Raw genomic sequence first — 20,268 nt, forward strand, 5'->3', positions numbered from 1 at the left:
GGGAGCAGAAAGCCTCATCTTTCTCCTGTGGAACCACTGGTATTTTCGAACTGCTGGCATTGCGGCTCACAGCCCAATTCGTAACCACCACGCTACCAGAGCTCCTTAAAACTCACAGCAGCAGTATTCAAATCAAACAACATATTGCATTGAGTAACTCTGCTGCACAAGCCCTCTTTACAGTGTTAAAGAGCAAAGATCCCACTCTTTGAGGACTAAGGTGCGCCTGACCCAAGCCATAGTATTTTCGATAATCTCATACGCATCTGAAAGTTGGGCAATAAATAAGGGAGACCATGGAAGAATCAAAGCATTTGAATGAAGCTGTTGGAGAAGAACATTAAAAGTTCCATGGACTGCCACAGGAACAAACAAATCTGTGTTGGAAGAAGTACAGCCAGAATGCTCCTTAGAAGCCAGGATGGAAAGAATGTCTGATAACTCGCACGTATTATTAGCAGGAGCCACTACCAGGAGAAGGGCATCATGCTTGTTAAAGTTGCCTGAGGCCTGGGGAGGGTCAAGTGGCAGCAGCAAAGGATTCGAACAGCACCAATTGTGAGGTTGGCGCAGAACCAGGCAGTATTTTGTTCAGTTGTGCATAGTGTCCCTATGAGCTGGAACCAACTAGAAGGTTCCTAAAAACAACAATCTTGCTTTTGCAACACTTAGATTCTCACAGCATGAACAAACATTAATTCTTAGCATGAATACCCACACAAAGTGCCATTATTACTCTGCCCGCCCTCTCCTAATCTGGGTGGAGAACTGAGGTCTCCTAGTATTTGATCTCCTGTCCAACCTCTTCCCTAGGTTAGCTGTCAACAATACAAGGACAATAAAAGAAATTAAACAGGAGCCTGAGTCTCAGAAATGTCAAAACACAACAGGAAGCAGAGGTGGTGTCTTCATCCCTTAGTTCCCCACTTTGTTGATGCTTTAGAGTCATAGTATGGTGATAGAGGGTAAGCACTGGGCTGCAATGTCGGTTTGAACTGCAAAGCCAGAGGTTCAAATCCACTAGCCGCTCCTCAGAAACCCTGCTACGAGTCAGAACCGACTCGATGGCACCTAACAACAATCACTAATGTGCTTTGTTTGTGTTTTGAATTCCCTTCAATCAACAGAGGAAAACTCCACATCAGCGAGCCCTTGGTTTCTGCACTGATCTTGTCACAGGACGATGTGCTCTGGAGGGTCCTGACTCTGAAGGACTCCAGGCTGGGGTGAACCAGAGATGAGGGAACAGAAAAGGACATGGAATGAGGGGATATCATTGCTGACGCCAGATGGATCTTGGCTCAAAGCAGATTATAAAAGAAAGATGTTTACCAGTTCTATTTTGACTACGCAAAGGCTTTTGCTTGTGTGAGTCATGACAAGCTGTGGACAACATTTTGAAGAATGAGTGAGTATTCCGGAACACTCAATTGTTCTCATGAGGAATCTGTAATTGACCAAGAGGCAGCTGTTCGAACAGAACAAAGGAACCCTGAATAGTTTAAAATTAGGAAAGGTGTGCAACGGGGTGGTATTCTTTCCCCATACTTATTTAATCCGTATGCTGAGCAAATAATCGGAGAAGTTGGATTATATGGAAAAAAATGTGGCATTGGGATTGGAGGAACACTCATTAACAACTTGCTATATGCAGATGCTATAACCTTGCTTGCTGAAAGCAGAGGATTTAAAATACTTCCTGATAAAGATCAAAGACCACAGCCTTCAATGTGGGTTGCACCTCAGTGTAAAGAAAACAAAAATCCTCACCACTGGACCAATAAAAAGCATCCATATAAATGGAGAAAAAAATTTAAGTTGTCAAAGACTTCATTTTGCTTAGGTAAATCATCAACACTCATGGAAGCTGCAGTCAAGAAATCAATCAACATATTGCATTAGGCAAATCTGCTGCACAAGACCTTTTTAAGGTGTTGAAGAACACAGGTGTCCTTTGAGGACTAAGATGAGCCTAACCTAAGCCATGGTATTTTCAATAACTTATATGCATATGAAAATCGGACAGTGAATAAGGAAGACCGCAGAAGAATTGATGCATTTGAGTTATGGTTTTGGAGGAGAATATTAAAAGTACCACAGACTGCCAAAAGAAAGAACCAATCTGTGTTCTAAGTACAGCCACAATGCTCCTTGGAAGACAGGATGACCAGACTTTGTCTCTCAAACTTTGGACATATTGTCAGGAGGGACCAGTCCCTGGAAAAGGAGATCAAGTCGGGGCGGGGGAAGGGGGAAGAGGAAGACCCTCGAGATGGATTGGCGCAGAGACAACAGCATGGGTTCAGGTGTAGCAGGTTGTGAGTTTGGTGTAGGACGGTGGAGTGTTTCAGTCCGTTGTGCATGGGGTCACTATGAATCGTTACCCACTCGATGGTGCCTTAACAATAACACAACTTAGTCCAAAACCCTTTTACTTCATTTCTCTTACGTGAAAATTCCCTCCAAAATGTTCATCTAGGTAGACTTTCTGTAGGAAAAGAAATGGAGGAATGTGCTACATTATTACTTTATTCTTACTCATGCAAAAATTTAAAGACTCGATTATCTAGTGGTTCCTATTTATCGTCGCTTCGTACAAATGAACCCATTTAACGGATTAAGGGTCTATTTCTATGCCCATTTTACACACGAGGAAACCGAGTCGGCAGAGGCTAGGAATCAGAGTACGGAGCTGGGATTGACGTTCTTCCCAGGTCCTAAGATCTCCTGGGAGGGGCACTCTTCCCACCCCCTCCTCCTCTCTGGGAAGTTACTCTCACTTCCAGTCCATGGAGTGGATGCCGGGTTCTTGATCCTCCCTTCGGGAAGCTGGAGGACTGCCCCAAGGCCACTCCGCATCTCCCTGCTCGCCTTTCCTTGCTAGTTTCCACCCGGATACTACCTGTGGTCTCCTCACCCCACTCCCCATCCATCTTTCTGCTCTGCACTAGGTCCATCAACTAGAGGTTTCTTCAACACCGAAAACCTAGCTCAATCTCTGCGGGTCACAACCCCATTCCCGCCTAGCTCCCTTCCTCTCTCGGTGGGTCCTCCACGCCCTCCTCCCCTCTGCTAGCCCTTCCTTTCCAGTCCTGTCCCTTCCAGCAGCTCTCCTTTCAGTGGGTTTACCCCTGTCTCCGTCTCGTTCCCCTACACTTTCAGGACCCCCAGCTTCCTCCTCCCACCGTGGAGTTCACTAGCCTCTACGCCATCTTCCATTCACTGTGCCCTTCCCATCATCCAGGCTCTTCCAGCAGCCCTTCCTCCGAGTAAACACCTGGGTCCACCACGTCCACCAGGGTGCTGGCTTCCTGGTGTGGCCAGGGCTAATGTCCACGCCACTTTCGTTGTGCAGCTGCTCCGTTGGTCCTACTGCACCCGCGGCCACGTGGTGGGAGGCCCAGGAGGTGAGGGTGGTTCCAGAAGGGGGAGTTGTTACTGCAGACAACCAGCCATTACTCGGGCGACTTGCATTTGGCTTTGCACTTTACCTAAAGGAGAAGCTGGAGGCGGTTGAGGGCACATGCAGAGTAGTGACCGGGAGTCCCTGGGTGGAACCGAGTCTATTCAGAGGCGCCTTGGAAGAAAAGCCTGGAGCTCTGCTTCCTAAAGGTTACACAGCCTTGAAAATCCTTGGGAGCATTTCTACTCTCCTCCACACAGCACCATGAGTAGGAATGGTCTTGGTGGCAAAGGGTTAGGGAGTCCTTGGTAGTACAAATGGTTAGGGTTGGGCTGCAACCCAAAAGGCTGGCTGCTGGAGTCCACCTCAGGGCACCTTAGAAGGCATGGTGGTCCTGCTTCTGAAAAAGGGGGGCGGTGAGGCATAGGCAGCCCGCCAATGCTGCAGCGTCTCTTCTAAAACCCTCTATGGGGGTGATACTCGGGTGGCAGCTGAGTATGGGGACACAAGGTGGCAGGCTCACCCGGCAGTTGTACTTAGAAAGATGGACAGGACATGTGGGGGGTGACACCAGAGCCCCGTCTGTGGCTCCCGAGAAGTGGCAATGCGGCCTTATTCAGCAGTCGGAAGCAGGTGTTCTAGGTACACGATTCTCACTGCCTGGGTGTTGTCAGAAGGCGCCCTGTGGATGTCAGGATGAGGTGCATTGGTGGCCAGTCAGCTGCTGAATCCAGGATCCATCCTGGCGCTGAGCACGGTCAGCGGGCAGTGGGGTACCTGGTGGAGAGGGGCTGGGGGTTCTCTGTCATTGTGGCGGGAAAACAAGTTCTACAGGTGTGGGTCCCTGTTCCTGGCTAGGGCTCGTAGACGGGAGACGCTGAGCGGTACTATCAGAGGACGCGGCCGGCTGTGTGAACAGTGCTGGCGTTTCAGGCCCAGTTCGCATTCTCTAGGGCCCACCCACGCCTTCCCTTCCCTCCTCACGCTGTCCTTGTCTAACTGCGGGCCCAGTGAATCAATTGCCTCGTGTTTGGAATGGGGGTGCCACAGACACCGTCTTAGGGAGAGGCTTTGAGTGGTCCCAAGCTGGAGCCTGGAAGTAGTGCTCCTCAAATAGGGGGCTTTTCGGGATCTCTGGAATTAGCCAGTGCGGAGGGGCGGGCAGAGGAAGCAGTATGGACTTGGTAGTGTGCCCTTCCATGGTCTGTGACCTTGAGCAAGGCACTTTGACGTCCTTGGCCTCCATCCCCACCCCCCCAGGTCTAAATGGGGATGAAATCCTGAGCCCCCCTGCCTTCTCCTAAGCACAACTGCCACGTTATTGGTATTATTTCCCATTAAGGGAAGGTTATGTGTGTGTGTGTGTGTGTGGTCACTGCCAAAGTCTGGGTTCAAATCCCACCTCTACTCATCAGATTGGTAAATTGAGCCATTCCTGAGACTTGCTGACTGGGACACAGAGGTAGTGCATTTACCTTGTGTGTGAGGGAGGATAAGTCAATGGAAAACACATTCTTTTCAATCCTCCCAAGATCCTGGTGAAGTACAACTATCTTGTAGGTGAAGGGATCAGACATCAGAGAAATCAAGTGACTCTGCCCCAAGTTTATACAAGAGGTTTGTGTTCTGTGGACAGCTCTCCAAAGGCTGGCTCCAGACCAGGGAACCTTTTGTTGCTAACATAGTATTTGATGGTGTCAGCAGAATGCACTTAGAGCAGTGGCTATCCACTGCAGTGGTGGACTTTGTTAGGTCCATAGATGGAACAAGGGTGAACCTTGATACAAACTATGCTTTGATTGGTCAATTCCAATGCATGGAGACGTCACGTGACGGGGATCAGGTCTTTTCTCCCAGAGTCACTGCTGACATGGTTCAGGTATCAATAGAAGTGATTCTAACTCACAGCCATCTGAAAGGACATACAGCTGCCCCCCAGAGTTTCCAAGGCTGAACATTTTTAAGGAAAATCACTTCTTCCAAGGAGTTGCAGGTGGTTTTTAATCACCCACCTTATGGTTAGCTGCCAAATGATTTTGACAACTGTTCCGTAACTACTGTTGTTAGCGCCGTGGAGCATCTACTTGGTGCCAACTAGACTCCCTATGAAGGTTTTTAAGACTGTAAATCTTTATAGGAGCAAAGCTTTGCCTCATCATCTTTCTACCTGTGGAGTGGCTGCTGGGCTTGAAGTGCTGACCTTGTAGTTAGCAGTCCAGTGTTTATCCTACACACCACCACCAAGGTTCCTGATGAAAACTAGAGTTTAGTAAATAATGTGTTAAAACATTGGCTCATTTCGAACAAATTTACCACAAGGATGATGTAAATAGGAGAAAAGTGTATGTGGATGGAGGGAGTATCTAAGGAAATTCATTGTACTCTCACAATTCTCCTCAAAGCCTAAAAATACACTTAAAATCTCACACTCACAGCCATCTAGTCCAATCTGACTTGTTTGTTGTGATGAATAGCGACGCTGTATAGGGTTTCCAGGAACAGTTGGTGGGTTTGAACCACAAGGTTCAAAGTGACCTTGCGGTCCAGTGCTTTCTCCTAGAGCAGCCCACCAGGACTCCAAGGGTCTGACTGAGACTTTACAAGAGCAGACCACCTCATCTTTACACTTAGCGGGTTTGAACAGCTGGGCTTTCGAGTTAGCAGTCCAACACCTAACTCATACCACCACCAGGGATCCTTCACGACCTCAGTTCATCAATCACTAGAGAAATGAAAACTAAACCACAGTAGATTAAAATTACACAAGAGTTACACTGGCCAGACTAGGTACTGGCAAGATGCAGAGGAACTGGAATGCTTTCTCATACACTGTTGGTGGGAATGCAAAGGATGGGATCACTCTGGATTACGGCTGGTAAGTTTCTTCAAGACTCAAACATTCACTTACCTTGTGACATGAACGCAGCCTTCAGAGACATGAGAATGAGAGCAATGATATAGATCCACATAAGAAAAAGTATGCCTATGCTCATAACAGGTTTATTCGTAACAGCCAAAACCAGGAACAACTCAAATATCCATTGACAGACGACGAATGGATCAACAAATCGCGTGTGCATATACACAAAACAGACTAGTTACTCAACAATAAAAAGAATCAAGGCGTCACAGAAGCAACATTGTTCAATCTCAAAAGAACTATGCAGTATGAAGGAAATGGGGGTACAGTGGGTTGGAGGAAGAGTCAGCATCTTAAATTTTCAGTTATATAAACTTCTAGGAAATAGAAACTAATCTATTGTGGAAAATAAAGAGGAAACAGGCAGTTGCCTGAGGGCTGGGGAGAGCAGGAAAGATTCAGAGTGGGCCTGAGAAAATGTGGTGCTGACAGGGGCATTCATTATCATGCGTATGAAGATTTCACAGGTTCATACTTACATCAAAATTATCAGTTATAACTCAAAGCCTTTTGAAAAGGGTTCAAAGTAAAAATTAAAAAAAAAAAAAAAAGTTTTCCCCTCAGAAAACGAGGTTGGGCAATTCCCTAACTGCAGCATCATTGCTCACGCCTGGGGAAAGGCAGCCCCGTGTTACGGGCAGGAAACGCATTGAGGACCATTTCCATCTGAGGCAACAGGCACACTGGCCAGGTTACAAATGCCACAAGCTGGTTAACGGTATCTCCATTTTCTGTGACCTCATTTTCCAGTAGCGCACAGTCTGAATCCAGAAACCTTTTAGATTTTTGGCTCCGTTGTGACCAAAGCTCCAGGGGAAGATGTGGGCTTGGGGGTGCCCAAGAACTTCAGTTAACACTAATGCTGCACAGCCACCGTCGTCTCTGGAACTATGTTGATACACATGTAGAAGAGGCACATTCACGCTTGTTTATTTGTACCCCTGATTCCTATACATGACACCTAAAATCTTGGCACCAATTATCATTTGCATCTGTGATGCGAGTTGGCTGAATTTTGGATACCAGGGGCATCTATCTTGCTCCTTGGTGGAATGTGGAGATTTGTCACATAGCAAGGACATATTATGTGATGTCCCCTAGGAACACGGAGACATAGTCTTGCTGTCCCTGGAAGCACTAGCAGCTATTACAACAGCGGCCCCCTTTTCAAAGCATCCTCTGGGGGTGCAATAAATCCTGGCATCCAGGACAAAGTAGGACTACGAGGTCCCACAGTCTTTTCCTAGGAGGCCTGGGCAGCCACACACCCGAGGCCTCAACTGGAAGGAAAACTACTCTCTGCCATCACACTGTCTTGTTAGGGAAAACAAATATGCGGGCACAGAGAAAAGCTGTTCATCTATTCCTACTAACAGAACCCTAGTCTGTTTTCAAGCTACACTACAGTTAACATGAGCCCCCAACATCAAAGGTGGCTGAAAACAGTAAGGCCTTTATCAGTGCACAATCCAGAGCAATGGATGGGAAGTATTTCTTGGTTGGTAACTTGGATCGAAAAATAAATCAGAAGCATCCCAGGAGACCAACATGGCATGAAGAGGGCGAACCTTTCAAGGCAGCTGCAGGCAGAACCCAAACTGAGTCCTCTTGCTCAAAACCAGATTAAGTGCCATGCCTTAAAAGTTCAGATTCCTCCAAGGAAGGCGAGAGAGCACAGACTTCTACCATTCCTGAGGACAGTGGGGTAACCTGCTAGGTGGTGCTTTTGATGGCTCCTGCCACATAAATTGGCAGTGACATTTCTGGCAAGGACCTAGGCAGGTTAGAACTTTGTGCACCTAAATCTCATCATAGGAGAATGTCCCACTGTAGGGTTCGTTCAGGCATAGGAGGGTCAACTTCAAGCTTTCAAAAGTCCGTCACATGGGCAATGAACGAGACAGCACATTCCCTGCAGGCCTGAGGTCTTTCTCCTGGGTGTGGTTTCTGGAACTGAAGATTTTCCCACATTTGCTACACTCTTAAGGCCTCTTTCTGGTGTGAAGTTTTTGGTGATGACGTTGGAGAACTGGCTAAAGAGTATGTATGCTGTTTTGACAGCATTCATAGTGCACTTTCCAAGGCAAATTCTCCAGAAAACTCATCATTGAACTCTTCATTGAAATCTCCGGCAAACTCTCCACTGAACTCTCCAGTGTGAACTCTTCGGTGCCGAGTGAGGGTGGAGTTTCGGATGAAGGATTTCCCACAATCGCTGCACTCATAAGGCCTCTCTCCTGTGTGAACCCTCTGGTGTTCAATGAGGCTGGAGACTCGTCTATAGGCTTTCCCACACTCGCCACACTCATAAGGCCTCTCTTCTGTATGAACTCTCTGATGTTCACTAAGGATGGAGCTTCGGCTAAAGAATTTCCCACATTCACCACACTCATAAGGCCTTTCTCCTGTGTGAACCTTTTGGTGTTCAATGAAGTTGGACCTCCGGCTGAAGGATCTCCCACACTCAGCACAATCATAAGGCCTTTCTCCAGTGTGAACGCTCTGGTGTTGCATAAGATTGGAGATTTGGCTAAAGCATTTGCCACACTGATCACACTCATATGGCCTTTCTCCTGTGTGAACCCTCTTGTGAAGTGTGAGCTTGGAGCTTTGTTTAAAGGATTTTCCACATATGCCACAGGTATAACGTGCATATCCGATTTCTCCGGTGTGGCTCCTCTGGTGTTCAACAAGGTTGGAACTTCGTGTGTAGGATTTCCCACATTCACTGCACTCATAAGGCTTTTCTCCTGTGTGAATTCTCCAGTGTCTGATGAGTTCAGCCGTGCGCTTAAAGGTCTTCCCACATTCGCTGCACTCATAGGGCCTTTCTGCGCTGTGAGTTATTTGGTGTTTGACAAGGATGGAGATCTGGCCGAAGAACTGCCCACATATACCACACTCATAAGGCCTTTCTTGAGAGCCAGTTCGTTGCCTCTTACAGCGCCCACACTTGCAGCTGACAGTAGGGTGCCCGCACTTATTACAGTTATAAATGCCTTTCCCAGCACATAAGTTCTGGGGCTGGATAAGTGTGTGCTCATGGTTGAAGGTGTTCCCACATTCACCCCACTGGTACTGACTGCTTCCACTGTGAAAGGCTTCCCCACACTCAATGCCAATGTGTTGCTTCTCACTGCTGGGCACAGCCTGGTGAGGGAGCAGCCCTGAAGTCGCTGGAAGGTCCATCCCAACCTCTTCACAGGCGCCTGTTCCTGACACATGGAATATACAGCTCTTCACAAATGTGGCCCTGTCCATGGCACTTGGCCGAGGGTCTCCTCCACTGTCCTTTTTTTTTGCTGGAGTAAGCTTACATGGAACCAGAAGTAGGTCATACAGACTCCTCACTCAAGAATGGTTTCTTTCCAAAGTAGGCGGCTTGCTGCTGCGTAAGCGTCTTTCCAGATGGGACACACACCTCACTACTCACAGGGGTATCTTCAGGACTAACCTGTGACAGTCCTTGCATACACGCTGCCCAGAAGGTGTCTCTTCAGTGTCCCTTCCATGTCAAACCTGAAAGTAGAGAAACCCTGATGAGATTATGTTGACACCGTGGGAAAGAATTCCAGCACATATGTGCGTCTAAGGAATGAGTACATGGGTCATTTCTGAGGATAAGGGAATTGGGGCAGGTTTGAGCAAGGCACTGCTTTACAGCACTGGGCTCTTGAGTCCACTTTGACTCACAGTGACCCCATGTGACAGAACAGACCTGCCCATGAGGTTTTCTCCAGTGGAGGTGCTGTGTGGGTTCCAATAAGGCTTAATTAACTGTTGTGCTACCAGGGCGCCTTCATAAATCTCATGCATGGGGTGCAGATATGTTCAGATGCAGGAAAATATAACTGCACTGAGTAACTGGTGTTCCACAACTGTGAAGGGCACATGTGTGGACTAATGCTGGAGAAAGATGTCCTGTGGCATAATGGCTAAGTGCCAGTTGCTAGAAGCTGTTGGTTCAAACCCACCTCGCATTTCCACAGAAGACATGGCAGTCTGCTCCTGTCAAGACTTCACTACTTTTGCAAAAAACCATGAAGTGCAGGTACATATACATATGCAGGCATGTGTGTATGCCCACTGCATGAGTCCATTCCAACTCATAACAACCTTATATAGGGTTTCTGAGACTGTAAATCTTTATGGGAAAAGTCTCAGCTTTCTCCTAAGCATGTGTGTACAAGTATGTATATGTGTTTATATACACCCACACACACACATATATATGCAGCCTTCAATAATCAAAATTAATACAGGCAGACAAAATCCCCAACATACCTTGAGGGGTGGGAAAAATTTTATTTCCAGAGTTAACACATTATAATATTCAGATGTCCTACTTTCAACAACAAAGGTTAAAAGAAACAGGAGGAAATGGCCCATTCAAATGAACAAAATAAACTGACTGGCATCCAGACATGGAACTCATCAGATAAAGACTTTACAACTTTTTTTTAAAGAGCTAAATGAAAACAGAGAAGGAAACTGGAAAATATACAAATAAATGTGACCATAAAGAAGGAGGAGTTATAAATAGGAACCATACAGAAATACTGGAGTTTTATCATATAATAAAAAAATTTTATTTCAGGAAGGTTCAAGGGTTGATCCAAGTAGTAAACTTGAAGATAAGACAACGGGAATTCTTGAGTTTGAGGAGAAAAAATAGAATGAAAAGAGGACAGACTTGTGGGATTTACCAACAAGTGGACTAAAATACATATCGGCTGAGTAACAGAAAGAGAAGGAGAGGAAAGTGTATTTGAAGAAATAATATCTGGATAACTCCCCAAATTTGATAAAAGATGTGAATCTGTAGTCAATGAATTCAAAGAATAAACTCAAACATATCCCCACCCAAACACATTATAATTAAACTGTCCAAAACCAAAGAGAAAATCGTGAAGAATTTATATAAGAAGTGTGTCAGGTTGGAAACCCTTACCCCAAGCCACTCTACAAGCCCTAATCTTGCTCCAGACTTTGAGCAAGCTCAAAGAACGGTGAAACAACAGGGAAAGGGCCTTGATCTGAGTCCATCAATGATGCCACTGTGACATGGAGTCAATCCAAGACTGCATAAGGGTTAAAGAAATGGAAACACCGCTTCTACAAGTGTACCCACCTAGATGGAAGACGGAGAAACAAGAGCTTCATATTTGATTATTTTTAATAAAAGTTTCTATAAAATTTACAGCAGTATTTTTTTATTTACCCTCACTGCCATCAAAGTCAATCTGGACTCATAGTGACCCAGTATAGGATTCTGGAGACTAAATCTTTATGGAAGTAGACACAGAGCTATTAGTGGTTTTGAACTGTTGACCTTGCAGCCCAATGCCTAACCCACAGCATCATGTAAAATAAAGGGGGGAGGGGAATTCCATTAAGACTAAGTCAATAAAAAGCATTCTGGAAAAGCATTCCAGAATAAAATAAAAATAAAAAGCAGAAAAAGCATTCTGGAAAAAATCAACACCCTTCCATAATAAAAATATATAGCCACCTAGGAGTAGAAGCAGCAGCTCTGGTAGCATAGTGGTTACGAATCGGGCTGCTAATCTCACGGTCGGCAGTTTGAAACTACCAGCTGTTCCGTGAGAGAAAGATGAGGCTTTCTGCTCCCGTAAAGATTTACAGCCTCGGAAACCCTGTACAGGGTCGTTATGAGTCAGAACTGACTCCACGGCACATAACAACAACAACAACAGCAGCAGAAGGGAAATTTCTCAATACAATAGAGCATTAAAAAAAATCCCAAACAATTAACACCACACTCAGTGGTGGAAGACTGAAAAAATTTCCCCAAGATCAGGAATAAGGCAAGGATACTTACTTTTGACAAAGCTATTCAATAATCGTTGTTAGCTGCCGTAGAGTTGATTCCGAGTCATAATGGCCTTATACACAACAGAACAAAACACTGCCTGGTCCCATACCATCCTCACAATCGCTGTTAAGCTTGAGCCCAATCAATAATTAGGCAATAAAAAGAAACTGGACCCCCCCCACCCCAAACAACAACAAAAAACAGGGAATGGAAATAAACACTGTTGAACACTGACGCACGGAGGAGATTGTAATCATTGCAATGAAACGATGGTGTAAAGCCGATGCTTTCCCTTGTAAATTATCACTCAGTTCACAATAAAAGCTTAAAAAGAAAAAAGCAAGGGACTTCATAGGTGATCTGCTGGGCCAGTAAAGTTCAAGGCATAGAGTTCAGCTCACAAGTTATGGCAACTGTATTTTAAGTCTTTAAAGGGATAGTCTTCTTGTAGATTTTCCTAACAGGCACAGAAAAAAAATCATGGTTTAATATGAAGAAGTTTTAAAAAAAAATGAAAACTACGTTGGTTAGTAAAAGACTAGGAAAGCTGTGCCAAGGAATTACTTTCTCCATCATTACTATGTACCTGCTCATGCTTTGAGGGCAGCAAGGGCTGTGCTATGAACATTTCCTAAGGAAAACTTACACCTAGTTGGAAGCCTTACTCTCATTTCAATTTATTATTTAGCTATGGTTTCTGTTTTGCCAGTATTTCATGTGTTATTGTCTGATTTCTTCAACTTGACTGTAGATTCACTGAAGACAGGAAACTGTAGTGTTAAAAGCACAGATTTTGGGGCCTTGGTAACATTTTCTGACTTTGTGCAAGCAACTTAACTCTCAGTTTTCTTCATCTGTCAATGGGGTTAATAACAATCCCCTCAATTGTTTTAAGAATTACACGAAAATGTGTACGTAAACGTTAGCACAGATGCTGGCATATATTACGTATTCAAAATTTTGATTCTATAAGAATTTTGTGGTTGATTTGTCAACTGACATCTGGGATGTGAAAATGATGTTTTATATTTGTATTTTCATTTTAGATTGTGCCCTTTGGTTGTTTACATTATTATATATTCCTGAGTGTGTTCATGTATATCTCCCAACCCCACCCCTTAAAAAAAAAAAAAGTAAAACAGAGAATGAAAGCAAATACTGAGTGACGATGCATGGAGGCTATCATGATCACTGCAATGAACGATGGCATAAAGCTGATGTTCTCCCATGTAAACTAGCACTCAGTTCACACACACACACACACACACACACACACACACACAGTAATGCTGAGTTAAGAGTGCAACAACCTTTGACACCAAAAATACGTAATGACATCACTGTGGAGGTTACTTTTACAGAATGCCATTCAATGAATTAGCATTGTGTTCTGCTTTTACTGTCTTATTAAATAAAAAAGAAGAAACTGGAAAGGGAGAAGTGCAACTCTCTCTATTCAGATAAAATGATCCAATATGTATAAAATTCCAAAGAATCCTTACAAAAGCCAGTAGAGCAAACAAATAGTATCTGTAAATTTGCAGGGTACAAAATAAAAACAAAAATTAGTTCCATTTCTATATGCCACTAATGAAGAATGGAGTCCTGGTGTGGTGCTGAAAGATAAGCACTGGACTGCTAACCAACACTCCCTGGACACTCTACACAGGGTTGCTATGAGTTGGAACTGACTGAACAGCACTTACCAACAACAATCAACAATAAAGACTATGAAAAGAAAGTTAAAGTCAATCCACGTAACAAAAGCATCTAAAAGAATATAATATCTTGAGATAAATTTAACCACAAAAGTGAAATATATGTATAGGCAGCCCCCGGATTATGAACTTTGGATGTACAACACATCACTACAAACCCATCGTCTGTTCTTCCCTCTCACTCCCAAACTGGATCCTATTAAGTAATTCAGTGATAATGGTATAATTTTGCTTAGAACCAGCATATTTCCAAGTTGTGACGGCAGAGCATGAGTCATGTGTGCTGGCTGCATCATGGTTCTAGTCACCGTTCATTCTGAATGAAGAGGCAACTGTGACTCTTTAGGTTCCTCCCCACAGCCTCACATATTTCAAGTACGGCTTGCCTACCTACTTCTGCTCTGCCTGCACCCCCACGCCCTGCTTTTTCCTTTGCCAAAGTATCCAAATTTGTGGCAAGGTTTGGGAAAGGGAATGAAGTTTGTTCCAGTGTATGATGGATGAGGCCGAGGATGAGGGTGAGATGAAAGCCCGCGAGTGGCTTTTAAGCTGAATTGCCAACACAAAACGTGAATGGCAGTGCCATTTGTGTGTCTCATAATCAGCACCAGCCCTTGTTACTATTATGAGTTAAAGAAGGCTCAGTCTAAGTCAGGGACCCTTCCCCAAGAGGGACTGCTTCTAAGCTACAAATAACTTGATCTGCCATCTTTGTCCTAGTTTGGGGCCAGGTCATTGAAGACAGAGGTTGTTGCCAAAGGGACATGGGATTGAGATAGTGGAATCTCTGGGTTCTCTTCCAGCCCATTCACTTACCTCCTGGAGTAATTTTAGGTAAAACAAACAAACCCAAACACCTCACACAAGCTTATTGTAATCTGCAGGAATGTTCCATTGTCCCCTCAGTAGTCTTAGGACACATTTTTGCTCTTCCACTTTGTATACATGTGATACTCAGCTACCCTCTTGCTGATAACCTTCCTCCCCAACTAGCTGGTCAGTTATACGTTCGCTCAAACTCTCTCAAGCTAAATGCATCTTACTGTTGAGTCCACAACTCTAAGGAGCTGATGACCACCCCCCAATAACATTTAACAATCTGGAGAGAATCCCTCTCCCCTATTTATTTTTAAAGATGGTTTGTAGAGACATTTGGCACCACTCCCCCACCTCCAACTTTTATCGTAATTTGGGTGAAAGTTTACCAAGCAAATTGGTTTTCTATTCAACAATTCATATGCATTGTTTTGTGACATTGACTGCAATCTCCACAATGTAACAGCACCTGTGTAGCTTCTTCCCTGCGTTCCCACCTTCCATTTGTCCTCCTCTCCTGTGCTCTGTTTTTTGGTTTTTTTTGATAAATGCTTCCCCACTTTTGGTCCCACATAGTTGATTGTCCTATGGGGTGGGTATCTCTCTGGTGCTATTGTTCCCTTTATAGGCCTGCTTCTTGTTTAGCTGACAGGTGAGCCATGGGAGTGAGTTCACTTCCAGGTCTGAAGGGTGTCAAAGGACTACAGCCCTGGAGGGAACTTTTTGCCTGTAAGGCTCTGTGCTGTGTTCCCACAGCCAGGATTCTCTGTGCATCGCACCAGCAATGCCTGTGTTCTAATTCACTCATTCCAAAATCATATGGGGCTCTTGGCACACCCCCCTACACATTTCTTGGGAACTGCAGACTACCAAGAGTGGGGGAGGGCTTGAAGAGTGATGGTATGAGAATCCAAATAATGCAATCGATGGCCTCATCTGTCACTTTCTGGTACTGCGGTGGCCTGCAGGTTGCTGTACTGCCCTAGGTTATGCCAGCAGTATTTAAATACCAGCAGGGTTCTCCATGGTGGATGGGTTTTGGCTGAGCTTCCAGACTAAGACAGACAAGGAAGGTGAGGCAGACTACTTCAGAATGTTTAGTCACTAAAAGCCTCATGAACAGCAGTAGAATGGTATCAGATGTTGTTGCAGACCGTGTAAGACAAGTCAGAGGTTCAAGGCCCTATAGGCCCGAGTGTAACAAATGAGGCCACTGGCAGTTAATGGCAATTTATTTTTCATCTTAATATTGTTACATGTATTAATTTAATACACGGAACCTTTGATAATCCACAGATAAATGTGATATTTTCCTAAAGCCTAAGACTACAAGTTGCAAGGTCAAGCCTTTCGCCAAAAGGATTAACTAAAAATATCTTAGCTACTTCTCGGTTCTTTGTTCTATAGACAAAGAACCCATCCTCCCTACCTAATCCCTTTTCCAGGTGCAGCCCATTCACCTGGGCGTCTCCTGCAGAACTCTCACCTTCCCCCAACTGAACTCAGAGGCTATAGATATGTTAATTGGGCCTGAGAATCCAAGTTGCTGGCCTGGGATTTGAACCAGCGAAGTACGATGTAAAGTTACCTGAATGTCTGGAAAAGTACTGATGTTAGCTGTACCTTGCCTAAGTCCCTCCCAGCTTGGTGTGAAGCTCCTCCCCTAAATAAAGCAGAGGCCCGGGCCTCCCCAGGTGTGCATTACGGGTTGGAAGGCATGCAGTAAAGATTGCAGGGCAGTGAGTTGCTGCCTGCAGAGGCCATGATGCCTTTAGTCCCAAGCCTGCCCACCAGTGATGTATCCACCCTGGCTTTGGGGTGCCTCATTGTCTCCCTTCTTCTGTTTGTCTGCGTATTCTTTCGCTATCCCTATCGCCGCTGGATCTCCCCTCCTCGTGAACCAAACACTCGTGAACAACACAACTATGTCGAGGTCAGACCCCGACAAGATGTAGTACCTGAAGGTGAGCCCCTCAGGTTGGAAGGCACTCAAAGCGTGAACGGAGGGATGCTGCCTCCTCCTTAAAAGTAGAGATGACAGTGATGACACTAATGGAGTAAAGCTTTCGGGGTCTTCAGCTGATGATGGGGCACAACTCAAAATGATGAGAAACAGATGTAAACATCCATTAATAATTGGAACACAGAATGCACAAAGCATCAATCTATGAAAATTGGAAGCTTTCAAAAACCAAATGGAACATATAAAGACTGATATCTTTGTGGACTGCCACTGGCCATTTTGAATCGGATAATCACGATTTATTAGGCAGGAATGACAACCTGAAGAGGAATGGCGCTGCATTCATTATCAGAAAGAACATTTCAAGATTCTATCTTGAAGTCTACCACTATTATTCAGATTTATACACCAACCAGTAAAGCCAGTGATGATGATGCACTGAACAGCAAGGCCGGTTCAAACTCACCAGTCGCTCTTTGGAAACCCTATACAGGGTTGCTATAAGTCAGAACCAACTCAACAGCACTTAACCACCACCATCTTCAGTCTGAAACAAATCAAACCAGCAATCAAGATGTATTGGTAATTACTGGTGATTGGAATACAAAGGTTGAAAACAATGAAGAAGGATCTGTAGTTGAAAAATATGGTCTTGGTGATTGATAGAAACAATCCTGGAGATTGCATGATAAATTCTGCAAGACCAGTGACTTTTTCATTGCAAATATTTAAAAAACAAAACAAAACATAAAAGATGATTATATGCATGGACCTTAACCAGATGGAACACACTGACATCTGTGGAAAAAGACGGTGGAAAAGCTCTGTATCCACAGCCAAAACCAAGGTCAGACTGAAGCTGAACAAAATTAAAACAAGTCCTCAAGAGTCAAAATTATGGCCTTAAATATACCACACCTGAATTTAGAGATCGTGTCAAGGACAGATGATGCTTTAGACAGTGCAAGGTTGTTTGAACCCATAGGTCGGTGGTTCAAACTTACCAGCCGCTCCTTGGAAACCTTATACAGAGCTGCTATTGAGTCAGAACAGACTCGACGACACTTGACTACAGCAACAACATGGTGCTGTAGGACAAACACTGGACTGTGAACCACAAGGTTGGCAGTTCAAAACCACCATCGGCTCCCTGGAAACCCTTAAGAGGTTTGCTGAGTAAGAATAGACTTGATGGCACCTAACAACAACAACAAGAGCAACATACTGAACGGTGTGTGGTTGGTGCTTATGTGCTGTGGAGTCAGTTCTGACTCATAGCGACCCTGTACAGGGTTTCCGAGGCTGTACATCTTTAGGAGAGTAGAAAGCTTCATTTTTCTCCCATAGAACAGCTGGTAGTTTCAAACTTTTGACCTTCAGGTTCGCAGCCCAATTAGTAACCACTACACTAAACCCTGTACAGGGTCGCTATGGGTCGGAACCGACTCGACGGCACTTAACAACAACAACACACTACTAGAGCTCCTTACTGAATGGTGTAGGAAGCATCAAAAGATGGAAGAAATAGAGTCACTGTACCAAAAAGAAATGGTCGATGTTCAACCACTTCAGTGGTAGCATGTGATCAAGAGCCAATGGTATGGAAGGAAGAAATCCAAGGTGCACTGAAGGCATTGGTAAAGAGCAAGGCTAAAGGAACTGATGGAATACAAATAACAATCCTTCAACACACTGATGCAACATGGGAGGCACTCAATTAAGAGTGCCAAGACTTTTAGAAGACGACCTGGGCAGCTGATTGAAAAAGATCCCATATTTGTACCCATTCTGAAGAAAGGTGACCCAATGGAATGTGGAAATCATTGGATAATATCACTGGTATAACATTTAAACAAAAGTTTGCTAAAGATAATTCAAACACAGCTATGGTAATACACTGACAGGGAACCACAGAGATTCAAGTCAGATTCAGACAAGGACGCGGAATGAGGGTTACCACTGCTATGTCAGATGCATCTTGTCTGAAAGTAGAGCATACCAGAAAGATATTTACCTGTGGTTTACTGACTATGCAAAAGCTTTTGACTACACTGATCATGACAACCTATGGTAACACTGGTAAGAAAGGGTATTCCAGAACACTTAATTGTGCTTATGATGAACCCGTATACAGACCGAGAGACAGATGTTCGACAGAACAAGGGGATATTGAATGGTTTAGAATCAGGAATGGTGTGCGCCAGGGTTTTATTTTTCCACCGTTCTTATTCAATCTGTATGCTAAGCAAATAACCCAAGGAGTTGTACTATATGAAGAATGTGACATCAGGATTGGAGGAACGTTCATTAGCAACTTGAGGTATATCCAGATGACACAACCTTGCTTACTGAAAGTGAAGAGAGGACTTAAAATACTTACTGATGAAGTTCAAAGACCACAGCCTTCAGTAAGGGTTGTACCTCAATGTAGAAACAAAAATCCTCACCATTCAACCAAAAAATAACAACATGATAAAAAGAAAAAAGATTGAAGTTGTCAGACTTCATTTTGCTTGTATCCACTATCAACACACATGGAAGCAGCAATTAAGAAATCAAACAATGTATTCCATTAGGCAAATCTGCTGCACAAAACCTCTTTTAAAGTACTTAAGAGCAAAAATGTCAGGCTGAGGACTGAAGTCCAACTGACCCAAGCCATGGTATTTTTAATATCCTCATATGCATATGAAAGATGGACAGTAAATATGGGTGACTGTAGAAGAATTGATGCATTGAGTAGTGGTGTAGGAGACGCATAGAGACTACCAGAAGAACAATGACATCTGTGTTGGAAGTGCAGTTAGCCTGCTCCTTAGAAGCCAGGATGATGAGGCTTTGTCTTTCATACTTCAGACATATTATCAGGAGCGACCAGCCACCTGGAGAAAAACATCATGCTTGATAAAGTGGAGGGTCAGTGTAAAAGAGGATGTCTCCAAATAGATGGATTGACCCTGTAGCAGCAGCAATGGGCTCAAGTGTAACAACAACTGTGAGAAAGGCCCAAGCCCACATAGTGTTTTGTTCTGTTGTGCACAGTCGCTAAGATTCAGGACTGTCGCAACAGCATCTAACAACCTCAAAGGCTCTTATTTTGCGTCTCACCAGAGAGTGGAGTCATGGTGTGGCACTGTAGGATAAGCACTGGACTGTTAACCACAAAGAGGTTAGAACCCACCAGTCAGTTCTTGGAAACCCTATACTGGGTTACTGTGAGTCAAATGGAGATGCAGACAGTCCTTGATCCAGCACTAGAACCTGAGTCTTGGTTCTACCATTGACACCTTTTCCCATATCTTTCCATTTTTCTTTTTTTCTTCCCACTCACCCCTTTTCTGTAAAGATCTCATTCAAGTCACAACTATCCCCTTTGAACATTCTTAACCTGTTTCTCTCTGTATCCCTCTTCTTCATCCTGGGTGGAGTGATCCACAGCTGGAGCTAACCAGCCCTGTCCTGTTGCTCAGAGCCGAACTTCCTGAGGATACAAGGACAGTTTTCAGCACCTTCATGTGTGGACAGCTACTGGGCCAACTGAGGAGAGGGGAAGTAAATAAAAAGAGAAGAGCAATTTCCTTGCTTACCACTCAAGAAGCCCTGATGGCACAG

At 44.5% G+C, this 20,268-nt stretch overlaps 1 protein-coding gene across 1 annotated transcript; it reads right to left on the reverse strand.

The window, feature by feature from the left end:
* Nucleotides 1-8,387: 8,387 nt before the first annotated feature.
* On the reverse strand, nucleotides 8,388-9,584 carry LOC102824208 (zinc finger protein 551-like). Its single transcript, XM_006877353.1, has 2 exons — nucleotides 9,015-9,584; nucleotides 8,388-8,924 (listed from the first exon to the last, which is right to left on the reverse strand). Exons 1-2 carry the CDS (start codon nucleotides 9,582-9,584, stop codon nucleotides 8,388-8,390), a joined length of 1,107 nt encoding a protein of 368 aa, XP_006877415.1.
* Between the last annotated feature and the right edge of the window lie 10,684 nt (nucleotides 9,585-20,268).

This window comes from Chrysochloris asiatica, unplaced genomic scaffold, assembly GCF_000296735.1.
Source record: "Chrysochloris asiatica unplaced genomic scaffold, ChrAsi1.0 scaffold00485, whole genome shotgun sequence".
NCBI classification, from domain to species: Eukaryota; Metazoa; Chordata; class Mammalia; order Afrosoricida; family Chrysochloridae; genus Chrysochloris; species Chrysochloris asiatica.

What these genes read in the sequence shown, in the direction of transcription:
- LOC102824208 (XM_006877353.1), bottom strand. Translation starts at nt 9,584, where the DNA reads ATGGACAGGGCCACATTTGTGAAGAGCTGTATATTCCATGTGTCAGGA. An exon ending in ACACACGAAGTTCCAACCTT is followed by an intron (nt 8,925 to 9,014) that starts GTTGAACACCAG and finishes CAAAGCTCCAAG; the next exon opens with CTCACACTTCACAAGAGGGT.